At 37.5% G+C, this 13,865-nt stretch overlaps 1 protein-coding gene across 1 annotated transcript in view; it reads right to left on the reverse strand.

Moving 5' to 3' along the window:
- Positions 1 to 13,097, reverse strand: part of LOC148946655 (uncharacterized) — a 146,172-nt gene extending 133,075 nt beyond the window's left edge. The window contains exon 1 of the mRNA XM_089096378.1: positions 12,886 to 13,097. Within this exon, the coding sequence (XP_088952504.1) occupies positions 12,886 to 12,899 (14 nt within the window). The 5' untranslated portion in view covers positions 12,900 to 13,097. The remainder of the gene's footprint in view (positions 1 to 12,885) is intronic.
- Between the last annotated feature and the right edge of the window lie 768 nt (positions 13,098 to 13,865).

Consider the following 13,865-nt stretch of genomic DNA (forward strand, 5'->3'; position numbering starts at 1 on the left):
AAATAGTTGGCTACTGGACATTTATTCTTAATACCTTTAATCTATTTATCTCTTTATTAGGACTATTTTCTATAGGAAGAATATTCAAAACATTGAGAAAACTATGGTTAGACTATAGGAAACAAAAGTCTCAAGGCTTTCGAGCAACTGTGGAACAAGAAGAAATTGAATTAAATTGATTCTTAGCAAAGTTATGGTTTTATTAAGAAAAAATAACTGTACTAAGAATTTAAGTGTGGGAGGTTGTGACAAAGCCATCATGACCTGACTCAAATTGTAAAAATAGCAAAGACTATGACTTTTGAGTAATGGTAAAAGTAACGAAGCATTAATTTTCTTTGTGTAAGAAAAACAAACCCAACATTAGATTTGAATAACAATACCCTTGATCCAACAAGGTCCATAAAATGCAATTACAAATAAACCGGACCGCTTCAAACTCGAGAGGTCAACGGCTAGAATATTACGTGACAATAATCACATGACAAGATATAGAACAAAACAGGGTTTTTAAATAGAGAAAGCGGAAAATAACTTTTTGAACAAAGAATTATTATTAGGATTACATCAAAACTGCTCTCTGGCCAATGGGAGACAAGAAGGACAAAATAAGACAAAGCTTAATATAGAGATTCGGGAACGGTAACGGGGTAGTCTTTTTTGGAACTAACAACGAGTAAGTGTTTTAATTTGTAATTAAGGTAGGCTACCACTGTCTGTCTGAATTCCCCTTCAAGATAAAATTAAAATAAGAAGTAAACCTCTAAAAGATTTCTGTCACCTGGATATAAATTTGATACGTATATAGGAGACAAGAATAAAAACTAGTGCTGAAGTCTTACATTTTACTATAAGTTGGTGATTTGGGTTTATAATTCGGTAGTATTTTCACTTAGCCAAGGCTTGAGCCATTTGGACAAGAACAGCATTTTTAAGGTTAGAATAAGCTAAAATTAATTTCTTCCCAGAAATTTTAAACTTGTAGAAGAAGCTTCAATTCACCGAGGGTTCAAAGAGGGGAAGGAACCTTGACCAAGAAGTCAACGTTAGGAGAGCCTTTTTTGCTTCCCTTTTTCAGCCTAGAGCTCCTTGGAGCTTGACTTTATAAAGACGTTATATCCAGAAAATTGGAATTATCGGACAACAGCATTACTTTCCCCTTATACAGTCTTCAGACGTTTATACGAAGGAGAACCCTGTTCCCTTTTAATCATTCTTTCATTTCTTCAAACCCGTACCGACTGTTTATACAAAGGTGGCTTCAATGTTTATACAGATAGGTTAGGGAAAAGGGGAATAATATTGTCAATCTAAGAATTTCCAGACCTTTATGTCCAGATATATTCAATTAAGAGTATTCCCTGCTAAAGTTAAAGCTTATTAAAGGTCCAAGGAACACAAACCCTTCTTTTCGGTAAACATTTGTGGATTGAACAAGTAGACCATAGACATCAGACCTAGAAGAGGTTTAGAAGTATTCAAAATAATTAGAATTAGAATATTTTCCTTTTTATCTTCTTTTATAATAAATATCAGTTGTCACTGAATTCTGAGTACCGATCTTACCAACACGCCTTATTAATAACACACTACCAAATTTTAGCCCTGATAGTAGGGGCAACCTTATACAGCAAGGGAGCTTCAGATATTACTTGATTTAATTGATGAATATTTACAAATAAAAAAGTTACAGCTTAACGTTAAGAAAACTAAAGTGGTTGTTTTCATTAAAAGGAATGTAAAAATAGATAATATATTTGTATTTGGAGGACAACAAATGGAAGTAGTTGAAAAAATAAAGTATCTTGGTTATATTTTCCAACGTAATGGTGGATGGAGTTCTCAAATTAAAGAAGCGTTAAATAGGGGAAGATCTGCAACATTTTCACTTTTCAGGAACAAAATTAGTAGAATAAAGAATTTGTCTTTGCATAAGAGAGTTTTTTTTATCTAAGAATATGCCGATTCTCCATTACGGGACAAAGATCTGGGGACACGAGAACGCTGCCCAGTTAGAAAGTGTTCAGCTAGGTTATTTTAAGAGATTGTACGGGTTGCATAGAATGACCCATACCCAGTTTCTTAAAGGAGACCTTGGACTGTGGTCTCTTAAAAGTTATAGGACAGTCCAAATGATAAAATTTTGGCTAAGGGTTGTACAGTTACCCAGTGATAGGCTACTGAAGGCTGCATATGATGAGTTACTTCAGCTACATAGGAAAAGATCTTGGCCTTTTAAAGTTGAAGAGGAACTGGATAAGACAGGTTTTTCTTTCACATGGAATGATGGCCTTGGACCAACTAGTCAACAATTACAGTTGGACAAGAAAATCAAGGGGTGCTGGAGGACCAGACGATAAAGAAACGGGGTGAGGAGATTAAGAATTCGGAAACTTTAAGGTATTATAAAGAGGTTAAGATAATATATGGTCAGGAATTTTACTTTAAGTTAAATTTACCGTCTAGATACCTTACATATTGAATGTAGCAACGATCTAATTGCCTTCCGATTCGTTCGAGATTGAAAGTTTTTGAGAGGAGGAAAAGTGTCCCGGACGGCAGGTTTGCTTACCCTCTTTGCCAAGAAGAGGAAGAGAATTTGGAACATTGTCCGAGTCGTTGTCGAGGTCTTCTGGGGGTAAGGGAAAATTTATTTGGGATTATGGAGTGCTGCTTCCTGACACCTTGAAAAGTATGTCGTCACACTTTATTTGTCTAGTGGGAAGATATCTTGATGAGTTTTTTGCAAAGAGAAGAGAGTAGTTTTTATTTTATTTTTATTTTTTTATTATTATTGTGTCGAGTGCTGTAATTTGTTAATCTTGTATGTTATTTGGGTAAGTGGCCACATTTTGGCTTAAAATACACGTTATCTTATCTTATCTTATTAGGATTTTATAGAAAGGACTGTCGTAAAAACTTCAAAAAGAGCTCATTCAATTGGAAATTGAAAGGACTACTGCCCTTTTAATAGTCTGAAGTGATTGGAGGGCAACTAACCCCCCTCTTACACCCACCATTTCTCCGAACACATCCAATTAAAATTTTGAGATAGCCATTTTGTTCAACGCAGTTGAAAAATTCTGGAAATTATGTCTTTGAAGATGACAAATCCCCCACACGCATTTGAGCAAGGTTTGTAAGTTATGCCCTGGGGACATATAAGGTTATATATAGCTTCGTCGTAGAAACTTCAAAAAGAGCTCATTCTATTGGATATTGAAAGGGCTAGTGCCCTTTTTAAAACTCGAAAGTGATTGGAGGGAAACTAACTCCCTCTCACGCCCACCCCTTCCCCAAACACATCCAATCAAAACGTTGACATAGCCAGTTTGTTCCACGTAGTTAAAAGTTCTGGAAAATAGACCTTTGAGGATGACAACCCCCCCCCCCCGCAGCCCTTCAGGGTAAGAGTTGTAAGTTATGCCCTGGGGGCACATAAGGTTTTTATAGGAAGGGTTGTCTTAGAGACTTCAAAAAGGGCTCATTCAATTGGAAATTGAAAGGGCTAGTGCCGTTTTCAATAGTAGAAAGTGATTGCAGGGATACCCTCAAAAGGCCATTATTTCCCCAAACACACCCAAACAAAATTTTGAGATAACCTTTTTTTCAACGTAGTTGAAAGTTCTCGAAATTAGGTCTTTGAGGATTACAACCCTCCACAGCCCTCAGGGCAAGGGTTGTAAGTTATGCCCTGGTTGCATATTAGGTTTTTATAGAAAGCGTTGTCTTAGAAATTTCAAAAAGGGCTAATTTGATTGGAAATTGAAAGGGCTAGTGCCCTTTTTAATAGTCAGAATTGGATTGGAGAGCAACTAACCCCCTCCCTCCAACTTACCATTTCTCCAAACATATCCAATCAAAATTTTGAGGTAGCAATTTTGTTCAACGTAGTTGAAAGTTCTGGTAATTATGTCTTTGAGGATAACAAACCCCAACCAAACTCAGGGCAAGGGTTGTAATTTATGCCCTGGGGGCATATAAGGCTCTTATAGAAAGGGCTGTCGTCAAAACTTTGATAGTCGAAAGTCATTGGAGGGCAACTAACCCCCCTCTCACACACACCGTTTCCCCAAACCCATCCAATCAAAATTTTGAGATAACCATTTTGTTCAACGTAGTTGAATGTTCTGGAAATTATGTCTTTGAGGATTACATCCCCCCCCCCCACTCTCAGGGCAAGGTTTTTAATTTATGCCCTGGGGGCATAAAAGGTTTTTATAGAAAGGGTTGTCGTAGAAACTTTAAAAAGGGCGCATTCGCCTGGATATTGAAAGGACTAGTAATCTTTTCAAAAGTCGAAAGTGATTGGAGGGCAACTAACCCCCTTCTCACACCCACCCCTTCCCCAAACACATCCAATCAAATTTTGAGATAGCCAATTTGTTTCACGTAGTTGAAAGTTCTGGAAATTAGGTCTTTGAGGATGACAACCCCCCCCTACAGCCCTCAGGGTAAGGGTTGTAAGTTATGCCCTGGGGCATATAAGGTTTTTATAGAAAGGGTTGTCGTAGAAACTTCAAAAAGGGCTCATTCAATTCGAAATCGAAAGGGCCAGTACCGTTTTTAATAGTCGAAATTGATTGTAGGGAAACTAACCCCCCTCTCACGCCCATTATTTCCCCAAACACATCCAATCAAAATTTTGAGATAGCATTTTTTCAACGTAGTTGAAAGTTCTGGAAATTAGGTCTTTGAGGATGACAACCTCCCACAGCCCTCAGGGCAAGGGCTGTAAGTTATGGTTGCATATAAGGTTTTTATAGAAAGAGTTGTTGTATAGATTACAAAAAGGGCTCATTTGATTGGAAATTGAAAGGGCTAGTGCCATTTTTAATAGTCGAAAGTGATTGGAGAGCAACTAGCCCCCCTCTCACACCAATCATTTCCCCAATCAAAATTTTGAAATAGCCATTTTGTTCAACGTCGTTGAAAATTCAGGAAAATTATGTCTTTGAGGATGACAACCCCCCCCCCCTAACCCTCAGGGTAAGCGTTGTAATTAATGCCCTGGGGGCATATAAGGTATTTATAGATAGTGTTGCCGTAGAAACTTCAAAAAGGGTTCATTCAATTGGAAATTGAAAGGGCCAGTACCGTTTTTAATAGTTGAAAGTGAATGGAGGCCAACTAACCCCCCTCTCACACCCACCATTTCCCCAAAAACATCCACTCAAAATTTTGAGATAGCCATTTTGTTCAACGTTGTTGAAATTTCTGAGAATTATGTCTTTGAGGTTGACAACCCCCCGAAAGCCCTCAGGGCAAGGGTTGTAAGTTGTGCCCTGAGGGCATATAAGGTTTTTATAGAAAGCGTTGTTGTTAAAAACTTCAAAAGGGGCTCATTCGATTGGAAATTGATAGGGCTTATGCCGTTTTATTAGTCGAAAGTGATTGGAGGCCAACTATCCCTCCTCTCAGACCCAAAATTTCCCCAAACACATCCAATCAAAATTTTGAGATAGCCATTTTGTTCAATGTGGTTTAAAGTTCTGGAAATTATGTCTTTGAGGATGACAACCCCCCACAACCCTCAGGGCAGGGGTTGTAAGTTATGCCCTGAGGGCATATAAGGTTTTTACAGAAAGTGTTGTTGTAGAAACTTCACAAGAGGCTCATTCGATTGGAAACTGAAAGGACTAGTGCCCTTTTTAATAGTAGAAAGTGATTGAAGAGCAGCTAAGTCCCCTCTCACACCCACCATTTCCCCAAACCCATCCTATCAAAATTTTGAGGCAGCAATTTTGTTCAAAGTAGTTTAAAGTTCAGGAAATTGGATCTTTGAGGATGACAACCCCCCAAAACCCTCAGGGCAAGGGTTGTAATTTATGCCCTGGGGGCGTATAAGGTTTTTATAGAAAGGGTTATCGTAGAAACTTCAAAAAGGGCTTATTCGACCGGATATTGAAAGGACTAGTACCCTATTTAATAGTCGAAAGTTATTGGAGTGCAACTAACCCCCCTCTCACACCCACCATTTCCCAAAACACATCCAATCAAAATTTTGAGATAGCCATTTTGTTCAACGTAGCTGAAAATTCTGGGAATTATGTCTTTGAGGATGGCAAACTCCCCATACCTCTATGAGCAAGGTTTGTAAGTTATGTCTTGGGGACATTTAAGGTTTTTATAGATAGCGTTGTCGTAGAAGCTTCAAAAAGGGCTCATTCAATTGGAAATTGAAAGGGCTAGTGTCCTTTTTAATTGTCGAAAGTGATTGGAGGGCAACTAACCCCCCTCTCACACCCACCAATTCCCCGAACACATTCAATTAAAATTTTCAGATAGCAATTTTGTTCAACGTAGTTGAAAGGTGTAGAAATTATGTCTTAAAAGTTCTAAAATTAGGTCTTTGAGGATGACAGCCCACCCCCCAAGGGCAAAGGTTTAAAAGGCCCTGGGGGCATATAAGGTTTTTATAGAAAGCGTTGTCACAGAAAATTCAAAAAGGGCTCATACAATTAGGAATTGTGAGGGCTAGTGCCCTTACTAATAGTGAAAAGCAATCGGGGAGCGAATGCCCCCCCAAGCCCATCATTTCTCCAACACTTCCGATCAACATTTTGATATAGCCATTTTGTTGAACGTAGTTGAAGGGTCTGTAAATTATGTCTTCGAGTATTACACCCCCCCCCGCCACCCCCACTGCCCTTAGGACTAAGGTTTTAAGTTATGCCCTGGGGGCATATAAGGTTTTTACAGAAAGTGTTGCCGTAAAAACTTCAAAAAAGTTTCATTCGATTGGAAATTGAAAGGGTTAGTGCCCTTTTTAACAGTCAAAAATGATTGGAGGTCAACTAACCCCCCTCTCACACCCACCATTTCCCCAAACAACCAAAATTTTGAGATGATCATTTTCTTCAACGTAGTTTAAAGTTCTGGAAATTATGTTTTGAGGATGACAACCCCCTACAACCCTCAGGGCAAGGGTTGTAAGTTATGCCATGTGGACATATAAGGTTCTTACAGAAAGTGTCGTCGTAGAAACTTCAAAAGGGCTCATTCAAATTGAAACTGAAAGGGCCAGTGCCCCTTTTAATAGTAGAAAGTGATTGAAGAGCAACTAAGTCCCCTCTCACACCCACCGTTTCCCCAAACCCATCCAATCAAAATTTTGAGATAACCATTTTGTTAAACGTAGTTGAATGTTCTGGAAATTGTGTCTTTTAGGATTACACCCCCCCCCCCCACCCTCAGGGCAAGGTTTGTAATTTATTCCCATGGGGCATAAAAGGTTTAAATAGAAAGAGTTGTCGTAGAAACTTCAAAAAGGGCTCATTCGACTGGATATTGAAAGGACTAGTAATCTTTTTAAAAGTCGCAAAAGTGATTGAGAGGCAATTAACCCCATTTTCCAAAACACATCCAATCAAAATTTTGAGATAGCCATTTTGTTCAACGTAGTTGAAAGTTCTGGAAATTATGTCTTTGAGGATGGCAAACTCCCCATACCCTTATGAGCAAGGTTTGTAAGTTATGTCTTGGGGACATTTAAGGTTTTTATAGATAGCGTTGTCGTAGAAGCTTCAAAAAAGGCTCATTCAATTGGAAATTGAAAGGGCTAGTGCCCTTTTTAATTGTCGAAAGTGATTGGAAGGCAGCTAACCCCCCTCTAACGCCCACCAATTCCTCGAATACATTCAATTAAAATTTTCAGATAGCAATTTTGTTCTACGTAGTTGAAAGGTCCAGAAATTATGTGTTAAAAGTTCTAGAAATTAGGTCTTTGAGGATGACAACCCCCCCCCAGGGCAAAGGTTTAAATTAGGCCCTGGGGGCATAAAAGGTTTTTATAGAAAGCGTTGTCACAGAAACTTAAAAAGGGTTCATTCAATTTGGAATTGTGAGGGCTAGTGCCCTTATTAATAGTGAAAAGCGATCGGAGGGCGAATGCCCCCCCACGCCCATTATTTCCCCAAACACTTCCGATCAACATTTTGATATAGCCATTTTGTTGAACGTAGTTCAAGCGTCTGTAAATTATGTCTTCGAGTAACCCCCCTCTCACACCCACCATTTCCCCAAACACGTCCAATCAAAATTTTGAGATAATTATTTTGTTCAACGTAGTTTAAAGTTCTGGAAACTATGTTTTGAGGATGACAACCCCCCTACAACCCTCAGGGCAAGGGTTGTAAGTTATGCCCTGTGGGCAAATAAGGTTCTTATAGAAAGTGTCGTCGTCGAAACTTCAAAAGGGCTCATTCAAATTGAAATTGAAAGGGCTAGTGTCCATTTTAATAGTAGGAAGCGATTGGAGGGCAACTGACCCCCTCTCACGCGCACCATTTCCCCAAACACATCCAATCAAAAGTTTGAGATTAATTCTGTAGGGGGGAGGAATTTTGGTACTTGTGTATTATGCTTCACTTACTCAAATTTACGCTGTGTAAAATTCGAGAACACACCGTTTTATTTTTTTTAGTTTCTTCGTTAGCTCGTCACTTTCAGTTGAAAAACTAGTTTTTTAATTTAATTACTTACAGATAGTATATGTTAATGGGAAACATATGTTTTCTAAAGAAAAGTTAAGAGCCTCATTAAATCAAAAATGAGCAGAAATAAAGTCAAATAATCTTCAAAGTAAAAACTATGGAGTATAATAGAAAAAAAAGTAAAAAGTTATAAAATATTTTTTTTATACGAAAAAGACTATGGCAATAAAATATTACCGGAAATCAATATAAAAACTTTTTCCACGAAATAAATTTGTCAAAGAATAGTGAACAACTTCGTTAAGCCAAAAATGAGGAGAAATAAATTCAAATAATTTTCCAACTGTAAAACTACCACACATCATGATCAATAAGAGAATTGAGCCGAAAATGAAAAGAAATTACAATAAATAACCTATTCAAACTCAAAATAGCAACAATTAGCATGATTAGAGCTTAAAACCCCCACACCTCCTCAAGACCAGAATATAATTTGCACTTTACTGAAAACAAAATACATTTTAAATGTTTTCACTTTTTTGACTTTAACAAATAAAGAAGTATTAAGACTATAAGGAATAGATATCAGAATATGTATATCAAACTGACAATACACGGCTATTTTTTTTTTTAAGTAAAGTACAAATTATTTTCTGCTCTGAAGAAGACATGTGTGTTGTCAGCCATACTTCTTTTAATTTTTGTTCGTTTTGAGTTTGACTAGACTATCTATTGCAACGAAACTAAAAAAAAAACTCAAATAAAAGATTCAGGTTTAGAAACCTTATTTTCCACAGGGGGGGAGGGTATTTTCCGCGAGGGTATTTCCCGAGGAGGAGGTATTTTCCGCGGGGGTTACTTTCCGTGGGGGGTATTTTTCGTGGGGAACATTTTCTGGGGGGAATTTCCACGTTGGGGTATTTTCCGAGGGTTAAACACCCCCCCCCCGTCCAATATATTCATTTATATTATTTTACTGTGTTCTTGGCCGTATATTTGGCTTTAAAATATACTCATTTATCGATCTATCTAATATGCAGAATAATTGTACCAAGCACATTTTGCATGCAGACCCGCTATACTTTACCCCCCCCCCCCTAATGTGCAAATCTATAGCGCAAATTTATTTCTAAAGTAACGAAGAAACTAATGAAAAAACCGGTGTGTTCTCGAATTTTACATAGCGTAAGCTTGAGTGAGTGGCGCATAATACACAAGTACTAAAATTCCTTCCCCCTACGGAAATTAAGAAAATAAAACTCAAATAAAATTCTCAAATTTGGAAAGCCTTATTTTCTATTGAAAGGGGGGGGTATTTTCTGGGGGTATATACCGGGGGGTTATTTTCCGGAGGAGGGGGTATTTTCCGCGGTGGGTATTTTCCACGGGGGGAGATTTTTCTGGGGGTATTTTCCGCAGGGGGTGGGGTATTTTCCGTGGGGGGTATTGCCCCGGAGTATTTTCCCGGGGGATATTTTTTTTGGGGGGGGGGGATATTTTCGGGGAAGGGGGGTAATCACCGAGGGAGTAGGGGTAAAAGCCGGTCACCTATATTCATTGTATATATATATATATATATATATATATTATATATATATATATATATATATATATATATATATATATATATATATATATATATGCTCGGGGGAGGGTGTTGTCACCCTACCCCCCCCCTCCCCCCCAGCACCAATAATATTGGTGTGAACCAAAAATACTTCCTGGAATCAACAGGGATTACATATTGATATCTACCCCCTCCCCAACCCTTACCCAAAACTCATTCTGCATTTACATGAAGTCTTAAAGAGAATTAGTAAATTTGGCCATTAAAATGCATTCTTCGATGCATCTGCCCCCCCCCCTTACCTAAATAATGACCCCCGCTATTCCTTCATAGTAGCCGATGCACGCTTATACATCACTTCATATAATTTGATGAAACATCGAGAGCATCAATTTAGTTTAATACAGGTTTAAACTAAGCGTCAGAAACACTTTTCTACAATAAGAATGGAGCTATCACCCCACACCCTCACCCCCCGCCCACACGCCTTTCTATATTTATCCGCAGGGGCGAATCTTCAGCATTTTTATTGGGGGGCAAGAGGGGTTCATATCCAGATAGTTAAGGGGTATGGAATGTATAATATTTTTTTCCTCAAATTATTGGGGAGGGGTGGAAAATGCCCCCTCCCCTAAACGACACCCCTGTTGTCCAACTCGTGGAGAGTTGGATAATTTGGGTACTGGAATTCTCTGTTTGAGGCATTTGGCAACCCCCCCCTCCTATACAATGACTCAACGTCCCTTCTTCATAATAGCTGATGCTCAATTCTACATCACCGACTAAAATAGTCCAGGGTTTACCAGCTGAATTAGACTAATTTTGATGCTCTGAGTGACCTTGGTTTTTCTCAATCAGGTCAGAATTTTTTGCTACAGAAATTTTAAAAAAATCTATTTTTTGTAAAAAAAAAATAAAATTATGTGAACCATCAGCTGAGAACCTGACGATTCTTTCCATTTTCCTCAAGAAATAACCGTCAACATATTCAGATTTAATTTTTATTTACTCCATCAAAATTGATAGAAAAATTTATTTTTTGAAAATGAAAGTTCGATTGAAAAATCGAATGATTTCGATATATTGAAAGTTTAAATATATAAATAGCTTTATTGACAGCTTTGGATCGACATAATCCTGTATATGTTTCGTCTAGTTTATCTTAAGTCTAAATCTTTTGATTAAAAAAAAATCCATGAGAAGTGAAAAATAAATCTAAAGCTTAAAGGTTCACAAAAGACATCCTGGGTCTCTTACAACTAGTAACTATAACCACTAAAAACTATATTCCAATTGAAATTTTTGGCTCAGTGATTCGTTAGAAATTACCACTAGAACTACACGACCAGGAAATGTATAATTTTGTAGCAGCATGGCCTTTGAAACCAGGAGGCTGTGCAAATAGCTTTTTGATAGTTCTAAACCGATTAGCCATATGATAACTTTTACATGGTAGCATATTATCCCTGGTTGGGCTAAAACTAGTGTTGTATAGAGCCACAAACCACAAAATTGTAACAAATTTGTGTAGCACAACACAAAATGTAGAAATAGGCACTTTCTGCAACAGGATACACTGTCACTCAAAATGAAAGTAAATTGTTTATTTCCAATTCGACTGAATCCTCTTTGGATAATTCATAACCCCTGGTTCTATGCAACCATCCTTGGGGGGGGGGACAAATGATTATAATCACTCACCCATGACCATCCTTTTCAGGAAAAAAAAAGTTTTTGTTTTAATTCAAATTTTCTTATACTAGTAACATTGCATTAATAGCCTTGCATATAAGGATTTTACGTATTTGGAAACACCAATTAGGTTTTTATTTGTCTCTTTACTTTATTTAAAAAACTTTTTGGGGAACAATTTTTTTAATTAATTTCTGCTCAGTTTCTACTCGATATCGTTTCATTATTGGTTAATTGTAGGAATATTTTTAAAGATTATTCACCTTTTTCTTTCTTAAGAACTGAAATGTAGGAAAGTCATTAAATGTTAGGGCAAAATCTGGATATTCAAACAAAATATTTGATCAGCCGCAGTTCTTTGCAGTAATTTTTTTTTAAACCTTTTTAACATGAAATTTTGGATTTAGATATGTTATTTTGATAATATAGTGTCTTTTTATTGACCTCTGCATCCTCCTCAGGAGTCGAACTTGTGGTCAATTTGGACCCAAACAATCCCTGAAAGCTTCAAATCGATCACCCAAATAAGTTAACAAAGCATATTCTTTTGATGTATCATTGTTACCTATTATCTTTGATGTATCATTATATAGCCTATCAATATTACCCTAATTAGGTTGCAATTGGCATTCCTCGTTCTTTACTTAGGCTATGGCAAAAGCTAGAGATAAAGCGAACATTTTAGCATTATGGCTTTCTTCCACAATATTGTTATTGGATCTCCGTAATATAACATTTTCCATTTACCTATTTTATCTGCAGTATCCAGCAACATGTATTAAAATACAAATTACATTTATATTTTAACGCAGAATTAGTCATATTCGTGTAAATACAAGATTCCTAAGATACATTTCCAAGTAACATATGAATGTCAGATGCCAGGTGAGGGTGAAACGCTTGGTCAAGCTGCAAGATCACTGGCAGATCCAAGGGGGCCAGGGGGATTCCTGACCGCTCCCCCCCCCCCCAAGATTTTGATGGCGCCCTTTTCCCTGTTTCTTTTTTCACTCTTTTTTTAAAATAAATTCGTCAATTTGGTCAATTATTGGCAAATTTGTCACATTGCTTCCCCCCCCCAAGATTTAATTCATTGGTGCTCTTGTCAAATTGCCCTCCACCCAAGATTTGGCTCTAGATCCGCCCCTCTGCCAGATAAGATGGAGAATAAAAGATTCGTTAACTTATTACCTCCCGAAATTCATCCTGATATATGTGATATCCTCTAGAAATGAAACATGAATACAAATATTCCGAGGCTTTCTATTATTCCTTTATATCATATTCTAATAAAATCACTGTATACAAATCTCCAGGAAATAATAACAAGTGTCTTTTAATTCCAGCTGGAAATGCTGGAGGTGACACAGAAACTGGAGAGACCAGAATGTCCCTGATTCAAACCCATCACTTCTGTCTCCAAGATCTTCTAATTATTCAGGGCTTGGCATTTTGGGTTTGGCACGATTCCCTTGTCACCAAAAGAAAAAAAAGATAATAATGGCAAAGGTGACAGATCCGTTCACTCAGGGGCCTTCAGTTCGAAAATAGCTCTGATGAGACGAATGTATTTTGAACCACTTCTGCCAAACAGTTCGTGGTAACAAACTGTAAGTAATGAGCGACAGGTAACAGAAACTCTAAAAAAATGAGTTATGGTAATAATATTTACACCAAAAACAAAAGACTAAATAGATAAAATTCACCAATGTTTAAAGTTGTCCAATAAAAGTTACGAGCCTGCCAAAGCTTTGTCTGGTTTTCGAAAAAAGGACCAAAAAAAACTGAAAAGACGAGTGATCACCACTACCACCCGCAAATATGAAAATTACACCACCAATTCCAGCATATCAGAAAATCCTATGCAGATGTCTGCAACCTCTCAGGACATAATTTCACCAAAATCCTGGTTGGGGGGGGGGCAATGTTGGACCTGATTTTTCCAAGTCAATTGAAAAATGAAAAATCAGCCATATAGTACCATAAACGCAAAGATATACCAAAGAAGACTTATCTGTTTCTGTGGATGCTTGAATTATGTAGGTCTATTTTAGTTTTGACAGAATCTTTGAAGGTGCCAAATTTCAGCTGGAGCGGGGCAAACTGGGATCTAGTGAGGGTAATTGGCCCTCCTGCCCTATTAGCCCAGTAAAAATAGCGTTTGAGGTCAA

This window comes from Artemia sp. Qi Xiang Cuo, chromosome 11 (assembly GCF_049724085.1).
Source record: "Artemia sp. Qi Xiang Cuo chromosome 11, ASM4972408v1, whole genome shotgun sequence".
Taxonomy (NCBI): domain Eukaryota; kingdom Metazoa; phylum Arthropoda; class Branchiopoda; order Anostraca; family Artemiidae; genus Artemia; species Artemia sp. Qi Xiang Cuo.